This window comes from Vanacampus margaritifer, chromosome 9 (assembly GCF_051991255.1).
Source record: "Vanacampus margaritifer isolate UIUO_Vmar chromosome 9, RoL_Vmar_1.0, whole genome shotgun sequence".
NCBI lineage: Eukaryota > Metazoa > Chordata > Actinopteri > Syngnathiformes > Syngnathidae > Vanacampus > Vanacampus margaritifer.
In genome coordinates, this window is record NC_135440.1 from 11630578 (window position 1) to 11647530 (window position 16953).

The 16953-nt window shown below is 38.8% G+C and overlaps 1 protein-coding gene and 1 long non-coding RNA gene across 10 annotated transcripts in view; one reads left to right on the forward strand and one right to left on the reverse strand.

Moving 5' to 3' along the window:
* The window catches only part of adgrb1a (adhesion G protein-coupled receptor B1a), a 135039-nt gene that overhangs the window by 2386 nt on the left and 115700 nt on the right, over positions 1 to 16953 (reverse strand). For 7 of the 8 annotated variants that reach the window (XM_077575217.1, XM_077575216.1, XM_077575214.1 and 4 more), the window contains 6 exons: positions 15984 to 16155; positions 14572 to 14667; positions 12480 to 12519; positions 10881 to 11542; positions 6581 to 6616; positions 6228 to 6386 (listed from right to left, as the gene is read on the reverse strand). In XM_077575217.1, the coding sequence (XP_077431343.1) occupies positions 6228 to 6386; positions 6581 to 6616; positions 10881 to 11542; positions 12480 to 12519; positions 14572 to 14667; positions 15984 to 16155 (1165 nt within the window). The remainder of the gene's footprint in view (positions 1 to 6227; positions 6387 to 6580; positions 6617 to 10880; positions 11543 to 12479; positions 12520 to 14571; positions 14668 to 15983; positions 16156 to 16953) is intronic. The other variant, XM_077575219.1, reaches the window with a different exon arrangement.
* LOC144057535 (uncharacterized) overlaps positions 7431 to 16953 on the forward strand; it is a 33670-nt gene continuing 24147 nt past the window's right edge. The window contains exons 1-3 of one of the 2 annotated variants that reach the window (XR_013295283.1): positions 7431 to 7542; positions 9237 to 9273; positions 15996 to 16217. This is a non-coding gene — a long non-coding RNA (uncharacterized LOC144057535). The remainder of the gene's footprint in view (positions 7543 to 9236; positions 9274 to 15995; positions 16218 to 16953) is intronic. The other variant, XR_013295284.1, reaches the window with a different exon arrangement.

Here is a 16953-nt window from a genome sequence, read left to right on the forward strand (position 1 = left end):
GTGACTTTGACACTAATATTGTTTTGTTAAGTGACGCTCTATAAATTAGATTTACTATGACAGACGCTTTGATCATTCACGCTATCCTTGAAAATATTGTATTTCCTAAGATCCGCCATGTTTTCATGTAATTTGATACCCGGGAGCCCATTGAAAAGAGATACAATGCTGCTATCTGCTGGTCATAGTTAGTGGGTGTTTTTGGATTTTCCCACCCTGCTGCTGTTTTCCTTGAGCGCATTTGATGTATATTACTTAATACACCAGCGGATCCTTTAATCTTCAGTACATCCCAAAGTTTCCATTGACCAGGGTCATTGTTTGAGCAACGACTTTGACTCTTGTCCTGACCCTTAGTCCTTTAACTAGTATAAATATAGTCTTCACAGGCATAACCCACAATTGAAACTGAGCCTTCACCTTATACGATTTGTTTCCATAATCGATGTAAAAGGGCCAGAATCCCAGAAACATAAAACTGGCAGTGTAATACTTTTTCTAAGTTGCGTTTTTAGTTGTATAAGATATACCAAGATGGCGAAAGGACTTTCGTACTCTGCACTTTTTCGCCATCTTTCACAAATGCACGCCATGCGTGACATCAACCACTGGGTTCACACATTCTGACAGGGATTGTTTATTTATGCAGTTTGATTAAAAAAATCACAAGTATGGCAATCTTTATAGTACAGTAGACCCTTTCAGACTTAAACCATGTTAACCACATCTTAAAAAGGAATGTGTATAGAGTCCATACACATGAAATCATACCTGATGCTCTTTTGACAATGCTAAGAATCTTTTTCATGGCACTCTGCAAATCTTTTTTGGATGATTTGAAGCAAAACAAACACAAATGTGTGTATTGATATGTTAAAAGTGTCTGGCGATTATAATAATACGTTTTCAATGATTGAATGTCGGGCATTGTAAAACTCTTTGGACACATTCACTATGTAAGTCTTCTCTGTTTGATATTTTGATAAAATTTGGGGGTTGCACTTAACTCAATTATGCCTTATCATTGAATAAGTGGTTAACTACATATGGGAACTACTGCGCCAATAAAACAAGATGATCTGAGATGAAGATGAGGGAAGTCTTACTTCTGGGCAAATGAAAAACATTTGTAACAACATGATTCTAAGACGTCAAGTAAATTGTTGGGGAGGTTCCAAATGTTATATACTGTAAATTATGTAGTATCAATTATACTAGTTCCTGTCATCTGACAGTACACCAAACAATACTTTTAATTGATCTTTTGTAGTTTGTCCCGTCTGGAAGAAATCAAAGCCTGGCACTTAACTTGTTGAATTTCAATGAAAAGCAAACAAGGTATAGTGTTTGGTCTCAGTGGCCCTTGTACAATCCCACCCTACTGGTTTGGGCCGCATGGCGGCTTATCTGAAAACAACAGTCTCAAACTTGGGTTTTAAATTGGACGGAGATTTTAAATTGGACTGACAAACTGCAAATGCGGCTTTTTTGTTGTACTTCTTACATTTTAGGCAGCTGCCTAGGCAAAGCCTCTCCTTTTACAACTTTGAAACTTGCACTTAAGAGTTAAAATCAATAATCCATGCCTTCGTTGCTATATTTTGGAGTCCGTCTTGTCCGATTGAACATATTTTTGTTTTTACTTGACTTTCCGTTTAAGTATTTAGTTTTATAGTTTCTCGCTAAGTTTACCTTAAAAAAATATCTAGCAGAGAAAATGCAATTGGTCCAAAACTCAGCTTTCACACTCTCAACATCCCCTCACACCAGCCACAGCACACCTGTTTTTACAGCAACTGTATAAAAAAAATCCTGCTCTTCACATTCAAAGCAATCAATAACCTCAGCATCTCACCTTCATATGAACACACACAAACACACAATTTCTTTCATGCCTTTCCCACCTGACCTTCCCAACCTCATTTAATCAAGAGTTTAACCACAGCTCAATTTGAACGGCCACACCCAGGCCTAAGCGATTCAAATCTAGTCTATCCGTCTGGAAGAGGTTTCAAAGTCCTGACCAAGGTAGTGGGGACTCCAGCAAACCATAGTCAGAACAATTATTCACAACTGGAGAAAAACAGGAACAGTGGTGTACCTTCCCAGAAACAGCCGTCAAGCAAGATTACTCCAAGGGTGCAACAATTGACTCATCCATGAGGTCACAACAGAACCCTGAATGGCATCCAAAGAACTGCAGGCCTCACTGGCCTGAGTTAAGGTCAGTCATCGTGACTCAACAAAAAGAAAGAAATGGGCAAAAATGGCATCCACGGGCAAATTCTAAGGAAAGACAAACATTGGTGACAAAAAAAAAGAAGTATTGTCTCTCCATTACAGCTAACATAAAAAACTAACTATATTTCAAAAGAACATCTTCAACATATAGGGTGCTACTTAGCGCTTCCGGGACCTGGACAACTTGTTATGACGAAGGGAACAATGAGTTCTGTTGTATACCAGAAAATCCTGGAGGCAACAGATCAGCTATCAGCTCTTGCCCTCAAGCTTACCTAAACCACACCAGCAAGTCCTACGCAAACTGGCTAATAAAAACTACAGTAAATTAAGTTCTTGGAGAAGCAATGTTGAATTTCAGACTTTATTCTATTAAAAAGCTGTGGTATGACCTTAAATGAGCAGTTCATGCAGAGTTATGACTGAGTAGTGGGCCAAATTTCATCCACGGCGATGGGAAAGTCTGAAATGCTTGATTTTAGTTATTGTTGCCAAGGGTGTCACAACCGGTTGTTAGGCTCAAGGGGCCAATTACTTGCATCCACAATCACATAGGGCAAGATATGTTTGGAGTTTTTCTCCTTAATAAATAAGATCATTTGGGAACTGCATGTTATATTCTAAGGGCACTGAGTCGATTGCATTTGGACTGTTTTGGTTGTCTTAGAAGATGTTTCGCTTCTGAGCCGAGCAGGCTTTTGTTCTCGCACACTGGACTGCTCCAGACACGGCAGCTGTCCTCTCTAGCCTAAGTAGCAGTAGTAATAATAACAGTTATTATTATTGTAATTATGTATCAATAATGAGTATTGTTATTAGCAAATGCTCACTGCACACATTTCAATGGATGACACCACTTGCTTTCTACTTAAAGGAGCATTGTGAACTTGGTCACTATTTTACTCGTGACTGCCACCTCTGGCTGAAAGCAAAACTGCTGCCTCTGTGTAAAGCTTGTGCTTGGTGTCACGCCCTCTCTCCCCCCTCAAGAAACTGTGGTGTGTTCGTGGCGAACACTCCGCACTGAAGGGAAGATACGAGCTGATAGGTGCAGTCTTTGTTAAAAAGTCAGGGCTCTTTGTACTCATCTGGGCATTAGTAGCGCATGCAAGATGTAGAAAAAGCTTTAATATTAACATTTTCAACTCCACAATGCATCTTTAATTACAGAAGTGGGCATTCCGTCAATATTCACAGAAGGCCCGTCAAGCTGCCAATGATGGACGCCCGTTTTGTTAATGATAAATGAATGACGGGAAACTTCATAGAATTGGCGGACTAAGCATTGCCAGAAGTGGGTTTCAAAGTAATCATCAATAACCGAGTCCGTACCAACGGACCTTCTTATGTTTCACTGATTAATGACAAAAGACAGAGACACTCATGGACGCTCACTTCGCTGACGCACCACAGAGAACTTCCACTTCTTTAATCTTGCTTTTTTTGTCCTGCTGTAAATGAATAAATAAAATAACAAGTACGCTTACCAGGTATGCTAACTTCTTTGCAAACTCGGATGACTACAGACTTTGACAAGGTTTACATGCAGTCAATATTCGGATAAAGGTCAGAATTCCGGTTTCTGAAACAATCAAGGTAACACGTTTACATGCGTGGCAGAACGAGTTACTCTCGTTTACATGTCATTTGTGCTCGATTGAAATATCCCGTTCGGACCGTGATGCACGGACAAGGTAATTACGTACATAACGTAATTTCCGCTTTTAACTTACTACATTCAATAAAAGACATTATAACAATAATGTATCGGGTTTATATAAGGCTTTTTTAGACACTCAAAGACGTGTCACATTATACCTTATATACATTATTCATGCACTCACACATTCACAGCGGTAAGCTACTTAAGCAAGTAGCCACAGCTGCCCTAGGGCAGGCTGATGGAAGTATGGCTACCAGTATGCGCCTACGGCCCCTCCGAGCACCACCAAACATTCACACCTTTCATACACCAGTGTGAGTACCACTGGAGACAATGTGTGTGAAGTGCCTTGCCCAAGGACACAACGACACATGACTTGGGGAAAGCGGGGGATCGAACAGCCGACCTTCTGGTTACTGAACGACCGTCTCTACACCCTAAGCCACGGCCGCCACGTTGTATTTATGTCACTCACCACGCTAAATAAAATAGTCGGTTTCCTCCTCCAGAAATGTGGTTCTTTGCTGCGAGCGTCATGTTTGTTTACATCGCCTTGAGTATTTCTAGTGGGTTACACGCCAAAAGCACAGACTTATATACTTGTATATATGTGTATAATAGGCGCAAACTGTGGCGTTTTCGCTGTAGAGACACAAAATAATGTGAAAACACCGCAGAGAAATCAATGTATTCAAGCGAGGCTCCTTTAGCGAATGGGACGGAGCTGAGCATACAAGACGTTACTACAAAGACCAAGATACCTTGCAAATTAAAATAAGCAAAGAAGAAGAAGAAGAAAATAGAGAGCATGCGCACAGTGAAAAACAATGCGCCGTTCAATCGAGGTATTCCAAATGCGTTTATATTGCGCAAGAATTCGAGTTTTGAAAGGGGTAACCAAGGGGTCTTATTTGGGTTTTTAAACCCGAAAAAGAACATATTTGTGTTATTGCGTGTTTACATGGCCTTACAAAACCTGAATATTGCCAATATTCGGGTTTTGTAAGGCCATGTAAACACATCCAATAACACGAATATATAATATTGCCAATATTCGGGTTATAAAAGGGTTATTGCCTGCATGTAAACGTATTCTGTAATGATAATCATTGTTTGTTTATGCAAGCATTAGTTAAGTGCTCAGTTTGTTTATTGTACTTGTACATCGGGCACATTGCTAGACAGCTAAGGGGTCCTTCAGAGCACCATTTTACATCAGACAACTAATTGAACAGCCAAGGGGTTGATTCCGTTGGTCGTGCGCGGCAGTATTCCCAGCACGTACAACCATGTGCACATACATTAGTGAGGAAAAGAATAGTAACATGAACGATGTCAAGCGGAAAATAGTGGTGACAAAATGCAATTTAGCATGACGGAAGCGTGGTTAGAATAACGTTGACGGACTGAGCTCATGAAATTTACTGTTAGTTCTGAAGTAGCAGCTGTAGTTTAGCAATGACGGTTAAAATAACGTTGACGGATTGATGATTATAGTTTGGTTCGGCTTGAAATGTTGACGGACTGACAATGACTGTCAATTCCACTGAAGTAAGCAAGAAAACAGATGTTCTTTACCCTTAATAATGGCTTGAAAGATTACTTTTTAAAACTTGGTTGCAATTCTAATTATTTATACTCCCACGTATTGGAACTTAAGCTTCCCATCCGAGGGATTATAACACATATAATTAAAATCAACATGCAGTCAATATTTTGTTACAGCATGGGAACAGACAAGTTATAAAAACTGAAAGAGGTAACAACAGTACAGTAACTCACGCTTTGTGTAAACTAAACACTACCTTTTTTTTCCCTTCTAAACACTACCTTCAATGGTGATGCAGTAGAAGAGTTTATTTCAGCTGCCAGATTTCTTATATAGCCTGAATTACATAATGTGCTAAATAATATTAATTATCTATGAAGGACTGATTTTCTGGTCTAGTCAACAATAGACTAAGGTAGGACCAACAAAAACACTACATAGGCAAAGCTACACTCAACCAGCAAGACTAGAGGAAGGAAGTGAAATATGGAGTCGACATCTCTTTTGAATCTTTAATAGAGTGCACTCCTCTGGGAAGGTTTCTCGCAAGAACGTGTCCTTTTCCCCCCCAATTTATCCAGAAAAGTAAAATTCCATTGGAGTTTTACTTCTTACACCAAAGAAAGTGGTTAAGTTGACGTGGAAGCTAACTGGAACTGACTACCAGACAACTCCACCCAACTTTTTGATTTAGTCTTGTATTAGGTGAAAAGAGAACATTATTAGACGGGTGGGGGGAGGGGTGGGGATTACAGAACAGAGTAAAGTCTTTACACTTATGTTGGTCTTGTCGCTGCTGGCAGAGGACACACTCCATCTTTTAGTAGCTTTGGCATCAACAGGTGGAGACTCTACATCCATGTCTGCACTGTGAATCTTCCTGTTCAGGTCCTGAAACATGTCCTGGTGGCGTTTCCGGGTGTGCATTATCTTCTACACAGGAAGATTACGCACAAGGGAAATAGCACAGACTCCCATCAATTCCACTTTACCCTCTCCTTAGTCATGTCTAATCTCTCTAATAACGTTCCAAACAGTGAATAATAAATGTATGCAAACATCTACAGATTAAAATACTAGAGAGACAAATCCAAGCTCTGTATATGAATGAAAGAGACTAACATTACCTCAAAGTCAAGCTCTGCATAGCGTGATTTTCGCCTCTGGGGGGGAGATGATACAAACAGATTAAAGTTGTGTAAAGATATTATGTGCTACGTGAGAAGACAAATGCTTAAAGACATTTTATTCTGGTGGAAAGTCAATGAGGGATTTTCTGCGACTCATAGGAGAGAAGTGAGTCACGAAGGGAGAAAACAAGGTTTGTCACTGGTCATTCCAGCCCCGTTGGCAAAAGCTTGCATTTAACAGATTGTGACCGAATGACCTTTAAGTCAGCTGTCACTGAATAGTGAGGGAAAACCTGACCTTCAGGCTGCCCAGTTGCTCTGGCAGCTGCTGCCTCACACGCCATTATGGAACTGTGTTTTGCCCTGAAGTGAAAAGACACCAGCAGACAGATGTTGAGGCCACTCTGTGCTGCTCACTATGATGCCACATCTTGCGACTGCAGTCGGCACTATCATCTGGGACTAAACTCAACCTTTTTTTTTTAACCATCTAAGGTTTTCCTATGGCTATCTTGGCTAACATTTTTGGATGTAGTATTGTTTGCCCATGAAATAAGATGCTTGTTGTCTAATTTAAAACATCAATAAAGCAGTGACCCGAGTACGTGTGAAATGTATCAACATGATGTATGGACAAAAAACAAAAAACAAACAAAGCGGATATTATGTGATAAGACAAAAGGATGTCTAACTTACCAAAAAATAATGACAACTTTGACCCATGTGCAACACTGTACAAAAATCCTACTGGGTTATCTAGGTCAGGGGTAGGCAAGTTCGGTCCTAGAGAGTCCTGCATGTTTTTGGTGTCTCCCTCCTCGAACACAGCTGAGAGGCTCCTCCAGAACGTAATTATGAGCTGATTTGAAACACCTGGGCTGGAGGCAGAAGACACCGAAACATGCAGGACTGCGGATCTCTAGGACCGAACTTGCCTATCCCTGATCTGGGTAATGCTGGTAAGAACAATATTAGGTCTCAAAGTAAATGGTAACACGACTCATAAGCAGTGGCTAAGTTTACATACAGAAATATTCCACTTTTATCAGATTAATGCGATACACTGCCATTATCTATTGTTGTGTTACCCTGGCAATATCCTAAAACATCAGTGGAATCAGAGATGACAAAACACAACTTGTTGTATTTTTATTAAATCAAAAAATATGAGGCAGTTCATATAAATATACTGTAGGTTATTTGAATATAATGTAATCAATAGTGTAAAGACATACCCTACTAGTTTCATTTTGAAACCAATTTATGGTATCTGTATATGAGTGATATGAGTACCGTTTTTTTTTTGTAATTATTTGCAGTTATTTTCATTCAAAAGGTAACACTAAAGTAATTCTTCCCACACTTTTACCGTTCTGTCCCAAATGAAATTTCAAGATTTGCAAAAAGCTTTATGAATATGAAGATCCTAACTATATTTTTAGTAGATATAGGAGTTTCTATAATTGCTCAATATGCATTTTCCATAAAAACTAACACAAATGCATCTTAAAAGTTCCTTTTCTGGGAGGTTCTTTTACATATCGCCCCTCTACAGTATGTCACTAAAGCTGTCTTTATCATTAATGTGGTTAGGATTCGAGAAAGCCTCATTATGTTGTTACAATACACCAGAGGGATCTGTGATCGGCCAGGATGTAGCAGCCATTTTACATTCACACAATAGCAGTCAACAAACTACATGGTGTTATTTTCGAGGTATAGTAATGAAAATGAGAACAATCCTACATATCCACAAATTCACGTAACATCTTTGGAAACATGTTGCAAATCATGAAACTTCATTTGTGATTAATAATGGGGAAGACATTTTAGCATTAACTGTGACAAACAAACAATGTTTTTCACCTACCAATAATTCAAATACTCATATCAGTAAAATAGATTTCCAAAATGAAATTCAGTTGTGTATGCCGTTATGGCAGTGGTGTCAAAGTCCGGTCTTCGAGGGCCTGAGTCCGGCATGTTTTCGAGGTTTCCCACGTTCAACACACCTGATTCATATTTAAGCTAATCATCAAGCTCTGCAAGAGCCTGATAATTATCCTGATCACTGAATCAGGTGTGTTAGAGTAGAGAAACCTTGAAAACATGCAGGAGGCAGGCCCTCGAGGAACGGATCTTGACACGTGCTTTATGGTATCAATCAATTTATACAAGAATTACCTGCATTTATTTACATAATATCAGCGCTAATGTCAGTTAGCCCACGATAATGGGCTAAAACAGTCAAAGGAGTTCTCCACAATATTAAACTGGGACTGCTCCAATGTGACCTGTTCAGGAAAGGCAGGACATTCGGTACAATAATTTTAGAGCTGATTGGGCAATACGGCAACTTGTGCACACCAAGCTTTTGTTTTGACCAATCAGGGCAACGGATGAAAATGTTGTCATCGTAGGGAATAAAAAAAATAAAATCCCAAAACATCAGCTAAAAATGCATTAACCGCCTCACGCTGTTCTTTTTCCAAAAAGGAATCTGGCAAATTCTGTGAGAACAGAATCAATTGCAGCGTCCATGCATTCACTGTGTTTTGTTTGTTTGTACCCACCGGCTTCTGCGCTTCTCGTTTTCATCGCATCCCTTGGTCTCACCAACTGTTTGTTTTCTGTTCTAAAAATATCTCAACAGTGATGGGACATTGACTTGCTAAGAAGAATCAAAAGAAGTAAGATGACTTACTTATCATGGTACACTTTTCTTAATTTACCAAATATTCTGTTTTGTTAAAAAATGTAACAGATTGTGTTGAATGAAAGAAAGTGCTGTTTTTATTTACTCATATATTACAAAAAAAAAATACCAGCATAAATAGAACCAAATAAAAATCCGCAATAGAGTGAACCGCAAAGTAGTGACGGACCACTGTATAGGTTAGCATTAAGCTAGCAAACTTGAACTATTATATCGTTTGGTTGAACGTTTTAGGTTTCAGTTTTACAGTAAACCTGACTGTATTGTGGTTTAGAAGTCTTTCTTCCATAGCTGCTTCAAGTAATGTCCCTTCACGCTTGCCGTACTGTTATGTTGGACGATGGAGGCTGAATAAAGTATGTTACAGTCTACCGAAGCATGCTCATCCAGCTTAAATTCTTTCTATGTACCTGTAGAAATTTGTACTCTAGTGACAAACTGAGGTGTTCTGGGTTACAGGATCAATGAGCCGTGCAATGGTCCACTGTGAACACAAAAAAAAAACTATATTCTTCTTGAGGCTCATAGACAAGTTTTTCTTTCCAAGCCTATGAATATACAGCTGTCATTTCATAAGGACCTTGCGGCATCATTTGTGAAGAGTGGGGTAAAAGTGACTGAATTTGATGCTTATTTGAGCCAGCCGCTGTTTAGTCGACACTGAAAGTATCCTTCACCATACATTTACTAATTTCTCCTGGCAATTTAATCATTTATGGAAGATAAACAGAATACTGTAATAGTTTGTTGTTCACTGGTGAGATCCAGAGTGCTTCAAGGGTCTTGTGCGCTATACACTAGCTTCAGCAGCTAGCTTAACTGCGCGAGCGATCACTGCTAAGAATTTTCAAGAAAGAGCCTGGTACCCTTTTTTATTCACTTTATTTACATCTGAGCACACACACAGCATGGGGTCCATTCGACACAGACAAGTTTGTCTTCTATGTGTGTGTTATTCTTTGTTTGTAATCAATGTGCTCCTTTTCCATGGCGCACCCTAGTGTTCAGACTGTGACACCACAGTTAGATAAAACGGACATTTAGAACAAGATGACCAACTTTTGTTCCTACAACTCTGGTTAAATGATTGGTAATCTTAAATGTTGTATTTGTTTTATTTTTTGCACTGAAGTGTATTCTTTGAGTAGTTGTATTTAGAATATATTGTATTTGGCCAATGGATTTTTGTATTTTGATATGAGTAACAATGCTCGGGAGATATATTGTTATCTAGATATATAATTACCTACATCTAGATATAAAATTTTGTCCATATCTCTATGTACCGTGTAATCTTACCAGCATCTTCTGATGAGTTTAACCCTCCATTTCCACAGCTCTCAAAAAAGGTATGATTAACTACACAGAAACAAATTGGTGTTGTGATTCTTGTGAACTTCCTTTGTTTTTTTTTTGTTTGTTTTTTTAACTGTAGTTGTAGTTTTGTTGATAGATTCTTGGGGTTTATAGCAATAACTGACATCCACACAGAATTATGTCTCTTTCGCTGTAAATCCTATTTTTAAGTTTCAAATCTGAAGGTGACGGTGTATTTCTTGGACAAGATCAAAATGTACTCACCTCCAAGGAGCTCGTGGATAGTGTTGAAACGGTTTCACTCTTGGTCATCGCAACCGTGTTTCCAGATTCTGCTCCATTACAGGTGCTGCTGTCCACTTGAGTGTCTCTGGGTAGCTTTTGTAGGTTGTGCGCAGGTGAGTCTCTCTCTGTACATGACACACTGACCTGGTCAGCAGGCAGGCTCTTCAGTCCAAATCCAAGCGCTGGCTCACCACTGACAGGGTTAGCCAGGTGAACGAGCCTTGTCTGAGGAAGCTGCTCAACACTTATGTTATACTTGGTTGGTTGCTCTTCTTTGCCCTTGGCGGGCCTTAGGGTGCCTGTGTTGTTGGTTGGTAAAAGGACAAGCCCTGGGGCTTTGCCAGTGCCCTCACAACTGCTTCCTTCCCCATTCCTTTGTGGAAGCTCACTATCGAGCTGCTTAAAGAGTTCACTGTCACAGATGTAAATGGATTTGGCACCAGGCAACTCGGTGCTGATTCCTTTAGTGGTACATTTCTCTCTACGTAGAGTCAGTGTGTGGCTGGAATAGTCTGCCATGTTCTGGAGGTGGACTTTGGCCATACTGGCTGGCATGGTGTGGAAGTTTGATCCCCTTTGAAGGGTTACGGCCCCAGAAGAGGTCTTTTCCTCTCCCTGGAGGGAGGAGTGCTTCACAGTGCCTAGATTAGCAGAGAAGAAAGATGCAAAGAAGGTTACAATATTCATTCAAGTTATTTTGAAGTTTCATATTCATGATCCTAAATGACTTTTGAGTTGCTTGACTTCTAACATTTCCCTTTGAGACCAATTACAAAGTAATTTGTTCCAGAGTCCAGACTGTTGCCTCCATTCAAACTGTCACACAAGTGTATGCAAAAGTTCCACTCAAATATAAATCAGACAAAAACAATAAACCACTCTCTTACTTTTAATGGCAAATGAGGCTGTGTAATACACATTGCCTCGCGGAGACACCAAACCAGATATTGGGACATATAGTGCCCAGGAAGTCTGCTCCGAATATGGCTGCAGCGTGGAGACCTCAACGCTCATGTGGACCTCCACAGCAGAAGCTCGGATGAAATTCAAAATAAAATTATGCTTAACACTCATGCGTACGTCAATACCTCGACTTGATGAGTGGAAGCTGAAACGGTGAGTGCAAGTAGTATTTAAATGTTTATATGGTTTTAAAGTTTGGCTTTAGGGTTAGCTGCTAATGTTAGATCACAATATTATCTGAAGTCTAGCGGAAGTAGTATTTAAATGTTTATATGGTCTTAAGGGTTAGAGTTAGTTGCTAACATGACATGCTAACGTTAAATCATAATATTATCTAAGGTCTACTTTTGTAGATAAACGTAATTATGACTCCATATACTTCTTCTTCATTGGTGCTCCATACACTTATTTTGAAAAATAAAGATAGTTGCCGGCAACTTCCGTTCATTGAGCTTCCGATCAAGATCTGCATGAGTGTCAAGGTCTCCAGGCTGCAGCCATACCAGACTCGAAAATGTGGTTGTGCGAACACATCTGTCGTCTATTCAGAAAATGTTTCAAAAATAATTCAAAAGGGCAAAAATAAGCCAAAGAACAAAATGAAAACATATTTACCTGATCTGCAAGCCATATCAACATCCTTCTCAAAGTCAGTCTGGTGACAAAATGTAAGAGGAAATATATTTTATTCCGAATATCAACAATAGTTTATACAGATAAAAAGACATTGATGTAGTTGATATAAAAAGTCCACACATCCTTGTTCAAATATCAAGTGTTTTATGATAATAATTTAAAAAAGATACCTAGACACATTTTTTAAATACTTTTTCCACCATTAATGTGACCTATACCTTGTGCAACCCAATTGCAATTAGTTTTAATGTTTTTGCGAAGGGAAGTACAAATAAGCAAGTGAAATAATGTACTGTAGTTGCACAAGTGTGGACAGCCTTTAATAACCGGGAATGTGGTTGTGTTCTACATTTACCAATCACATTCAAACTCATGTTAAGGAGTCATTTAAAGCACCTCTGACACATCCCTAATACAGTTCAGCTGTTCTAGTAGGCTTTTCATGACTTTCTTTCCCCTAATAGAAGAAGTTCTCAAGATATGTGCTAACACTGAGTGTTATTTAGAACTGTTTATGGTCTCCCCCACCATGACTAAGGCCCCAGTTCCATCCAGCTGGAAATAAACAGACCCAAAGCTGCCCATGCTTCACTGTAGATGTGATGGTCATTTGGTAATGACAGATGTTGTTTTGTATGTTATTTCAAACCTACATTTAAGGGATTTCAAGTTTTTTGTTTGTTTCATCTTCAATATATGGCTTGCATCTTGCTAACCAACCCCATAGGTCCACACATTTGAAAAGTTACTAATACAGCAAGTCCTTGTCAGAAATTCCTGCAACTTCTTTCGTGTTGCTGTGGCCTCATCAATTTTGGAGGGACATGCAGTAGTGTCATATTTTCTACACTTGATGATGACTGTCTTCAAGGTGTTCCATGGCGTATTTATTGCGTTGGGAATTATTTTTACCCTTCACCTGACTGATACCTTCAAGCAATGAGATCCTTCTGATGCTGTGGAAGCTCTGTGTGGACCATGGCTTGTGCTGGAAGATGTTTCTACGAAAATGTCAGGAAAAGCCTACCAGAACATCAGAACTTCACTTAGGGTTAATTAGAAGCATTTTAAAAAGTGGCAGATGAGGACGGAAAAAGGAATATGAACAGGGGTGTTTAAACTTTTTATATCCACTATAGATTAATCACTTGACACTGTAGACAGACAAGCTGGCCAGCAGGCAGGCAGGTAAGCAGGCAGGCAGGCAGAGGCAGGCAGGCAGGCAGATAGAGTCAAATGATTGTGAAGTGGCAATCGACTATAAGACAAGACATCAGTAATAATAGATTCACTTCAGTATTGTCATTTTTTTCCTTTTGTTACATTTTGAAAAAAAATCCACGTCTAAAATGATTCCTATTCTTTCTCAAAACAAGCATATCAAATGTTTTTAAAAGGAACCCTGACTGTAATGACAAGTTTGCTCTATATTATTTATTTGGTTGTTACTAACGTAATTATGAGATTCATTTTTCAAAAATCTTTTCCAGTTAATTACATTTTGTAGAAACTTTATTTGGACGTACGCCACCATTGTTATTTACATCGCAACACATTCAGAGCATAGTGATGTAGAATGGTGGCAGGCTCTCTACCGAGCAATGTGAAAACGCCTATAAAGAAAGCAAGGTAAGCCTCGTAGCGTTCCTAAAGAAAACAACATGCTCTAGTCATTCACCAGACACATTCAAGCGTTTTGATCGTCACTTTAGGAACTCTTACCTTGCTTTTTTTTTTTATAGACGTTTCACATTGCTTGGCAGAGAGCCGCCACCATTCTACATCACTACGCACGGAATGCGTTGTGAAGGAAATAACAATGGCAGCGTATGTCCAAATAAAGTTTCTACAAAATGTATTAAACTGGAAATGATTCATGAACACTGAATCTCCTAGTTATGTTAGTAACAACCAAATAAATATTAAAGAGCAAACTTGTCAATACAGTCGGGTACCTTTTAAGTTAATTAAAATGCTCAAGATGATTGTGATCCTAAAAAAATGTAAAAATGATATATACAATGTTGTTCTTAACAGGTAGAGCATGTAAGATAGAAAACCATTTGCATACCACAAGCTGAGCATGTCCATTCTGGAAAGATCCACCAGAATCCCCGTTACCATCTTCTTGGCGCTCCACCACGCGGCACTTTACTGCTTCCTGAACCTGTTCAACACAGTGCAGCTCCTGGCTTTATCTCTGCTATGTTATACAGTATAAATGATGGTCAACACTTCCTAAACAATGGATGAGCCCAACTGAATAAATGACTGGACATTTGAAGGGTTAAGAGCAATCCAGGTTATCTTTATATATTGTATTGATCTTTTGCATTTTGAACTTGATATACTCATTATGGCGGCTATACCGGGCTTTTATATCAGCTTGTATTGAGCTTCCACATTTTCTCCGTGTGGGCTGGGTTTGACTCCATTAAAAACTACAACAAAAATAGATAAAAATAAGCCTTTTTGTTAATAAAATAAAATGAAAACCGGAACACTAGTGAAAATGTCCTTTGTTTTCGGTTTTGTAAATATCAGAAATGAGCTTTTGGGGTTTAATTTTAAATTTATTTATTCCGGCAATACTAACCAGCCCACGGCTGCACAGAAGAAGGGCGGTTGAACAGTCATTTGGGAATTGTAGTTTACTTTACTTTATTACACAATACTTAGTGACCTTTTCTTTTCTTTTTTATATCATGCACTCAACAAATAATCCACATATTAAAAAAGCAAACTAACACTAAAGCTAATACAAACTAAAATAAATCAAAACTTTTTCTTTTTTTTTAACTAGCAAACTTGCTCTAAAAGTGAATTAAAAATTATTAAATTTAAAAACCAAAAGTCAAAACAAAATAAAAACTAACTATACTGGAAAAAAAAAAATTGCTACAATAAGGGTAAAAAAAAAAAAAGGAGAAAGATGGCTAATCATTAAAATAGAATTTTCAGGAATTCACATTGTGGATCGTAATCACAATAACAGTCTAGGAAAAAAATGCATTTCAGAATCAACTCTATGCTGAAAATAGCTTTCATTAAAATAAGACATCTGTATCTCCAAGGTACCAGAATATAATATAATGTTGTGCCATTCAACTAATGATCATCCCGTACGCTGATTAGCAAAGAGTTCATTCACACCCTAATTTTATCAGGAGTAACTGAGCTTGAGTTTCATGCTTCTGGATGGTTTCAAATAGGCTGTCTGGTTGCTGGTGGTGGATCTAAAAAAATTTTTTGCACCTGTAAAGGCCACCCCATGGCTCCTAAATGCTAATGAGACATTTAGAAGCAAGAGCACGGTGAAGGAATGAGTGCAAAACCTTTAAAAATCATCCTCTTAGGACTAACTACATAGTAGGTGAACGCAATGAACCTGAACAATTAAAGAGCAATGCAGTTGCAGTTGTCTTTAAAAAAAAAATCAGGTTGGTGGAAAGGTGTGTTGTCACCATGATTACGTCAAGATACCTCTCTTCGCAGGATGCAGTGCACCATGACAATGACGAAGCCTTCCATAGAATCAAAGACAGCGAAAAGAATCTGGAATAGTGCCGAGCGTCGATCCGTGATGGCGAGTACGGCTGACATCCACGTGAGCGCCAAGAGGGGCAAAACCACACAGGAGCTCCACAGTGAGGCCCTGCAGGATGGGAGCAGGACAGCAGTTAACGACAGCAGAAATCATTTTTCGGCAACAAAAAGGTGACTATGCATTCATTTCAATATAAGCATTATTAATGTTCAAAACACGAATAAAAGCTACCCTGTATATTTGAGTCATAGAAAAAAAAAGTTTACAGTAGAGCCTCTCTATTTCAACAGTGCATGAACACATCACAACACATTCTTTGTACAACCACCATAGGCAAACCATACGTCCAATACTCTCATATGTATATGTTCGTATTTACATATATTCCATGCATATATGTTCACGATGGCTCAGACAAACTGGAGAAGATATCGATTTTAAAGGGAAGAGCAAAGGTGAGTAGTGAGGGGAAATGGGTAGAATCAGGGCAGAGCAGAGAAGGACAAGCAGGACAGAGGCAGAAGAGGTATTCTATTTTGAGTGCTTTCAACACCCCCCCCATATATAACCTAGTGGTATAGTTGTAGATTGAAGCCTCAGGAATGCGTTGGCAACGCCATTTAAAATGTTGAGCATCTGATATATGAAATAACCCGTTTTATGCGAGTACAAAGCGTAAATTAATTGCCATTGTGTTGCTTTTATGTAATCCTACTTTTTATTGTGCCTTGGCACACAATAAGTCAGCAGTTTGTTTTCTAAAATTCAATGTTGACAAGAAACCAAAATTACCAAAATTAACTGTACTGTATTCCTTGACCTCATTGAGAATTTTAATGCAATTACAGTATGTGGGTGAGGTCAACCCAGCTTAAAAGTGCCTCATCATCATAATTTGCAACACCA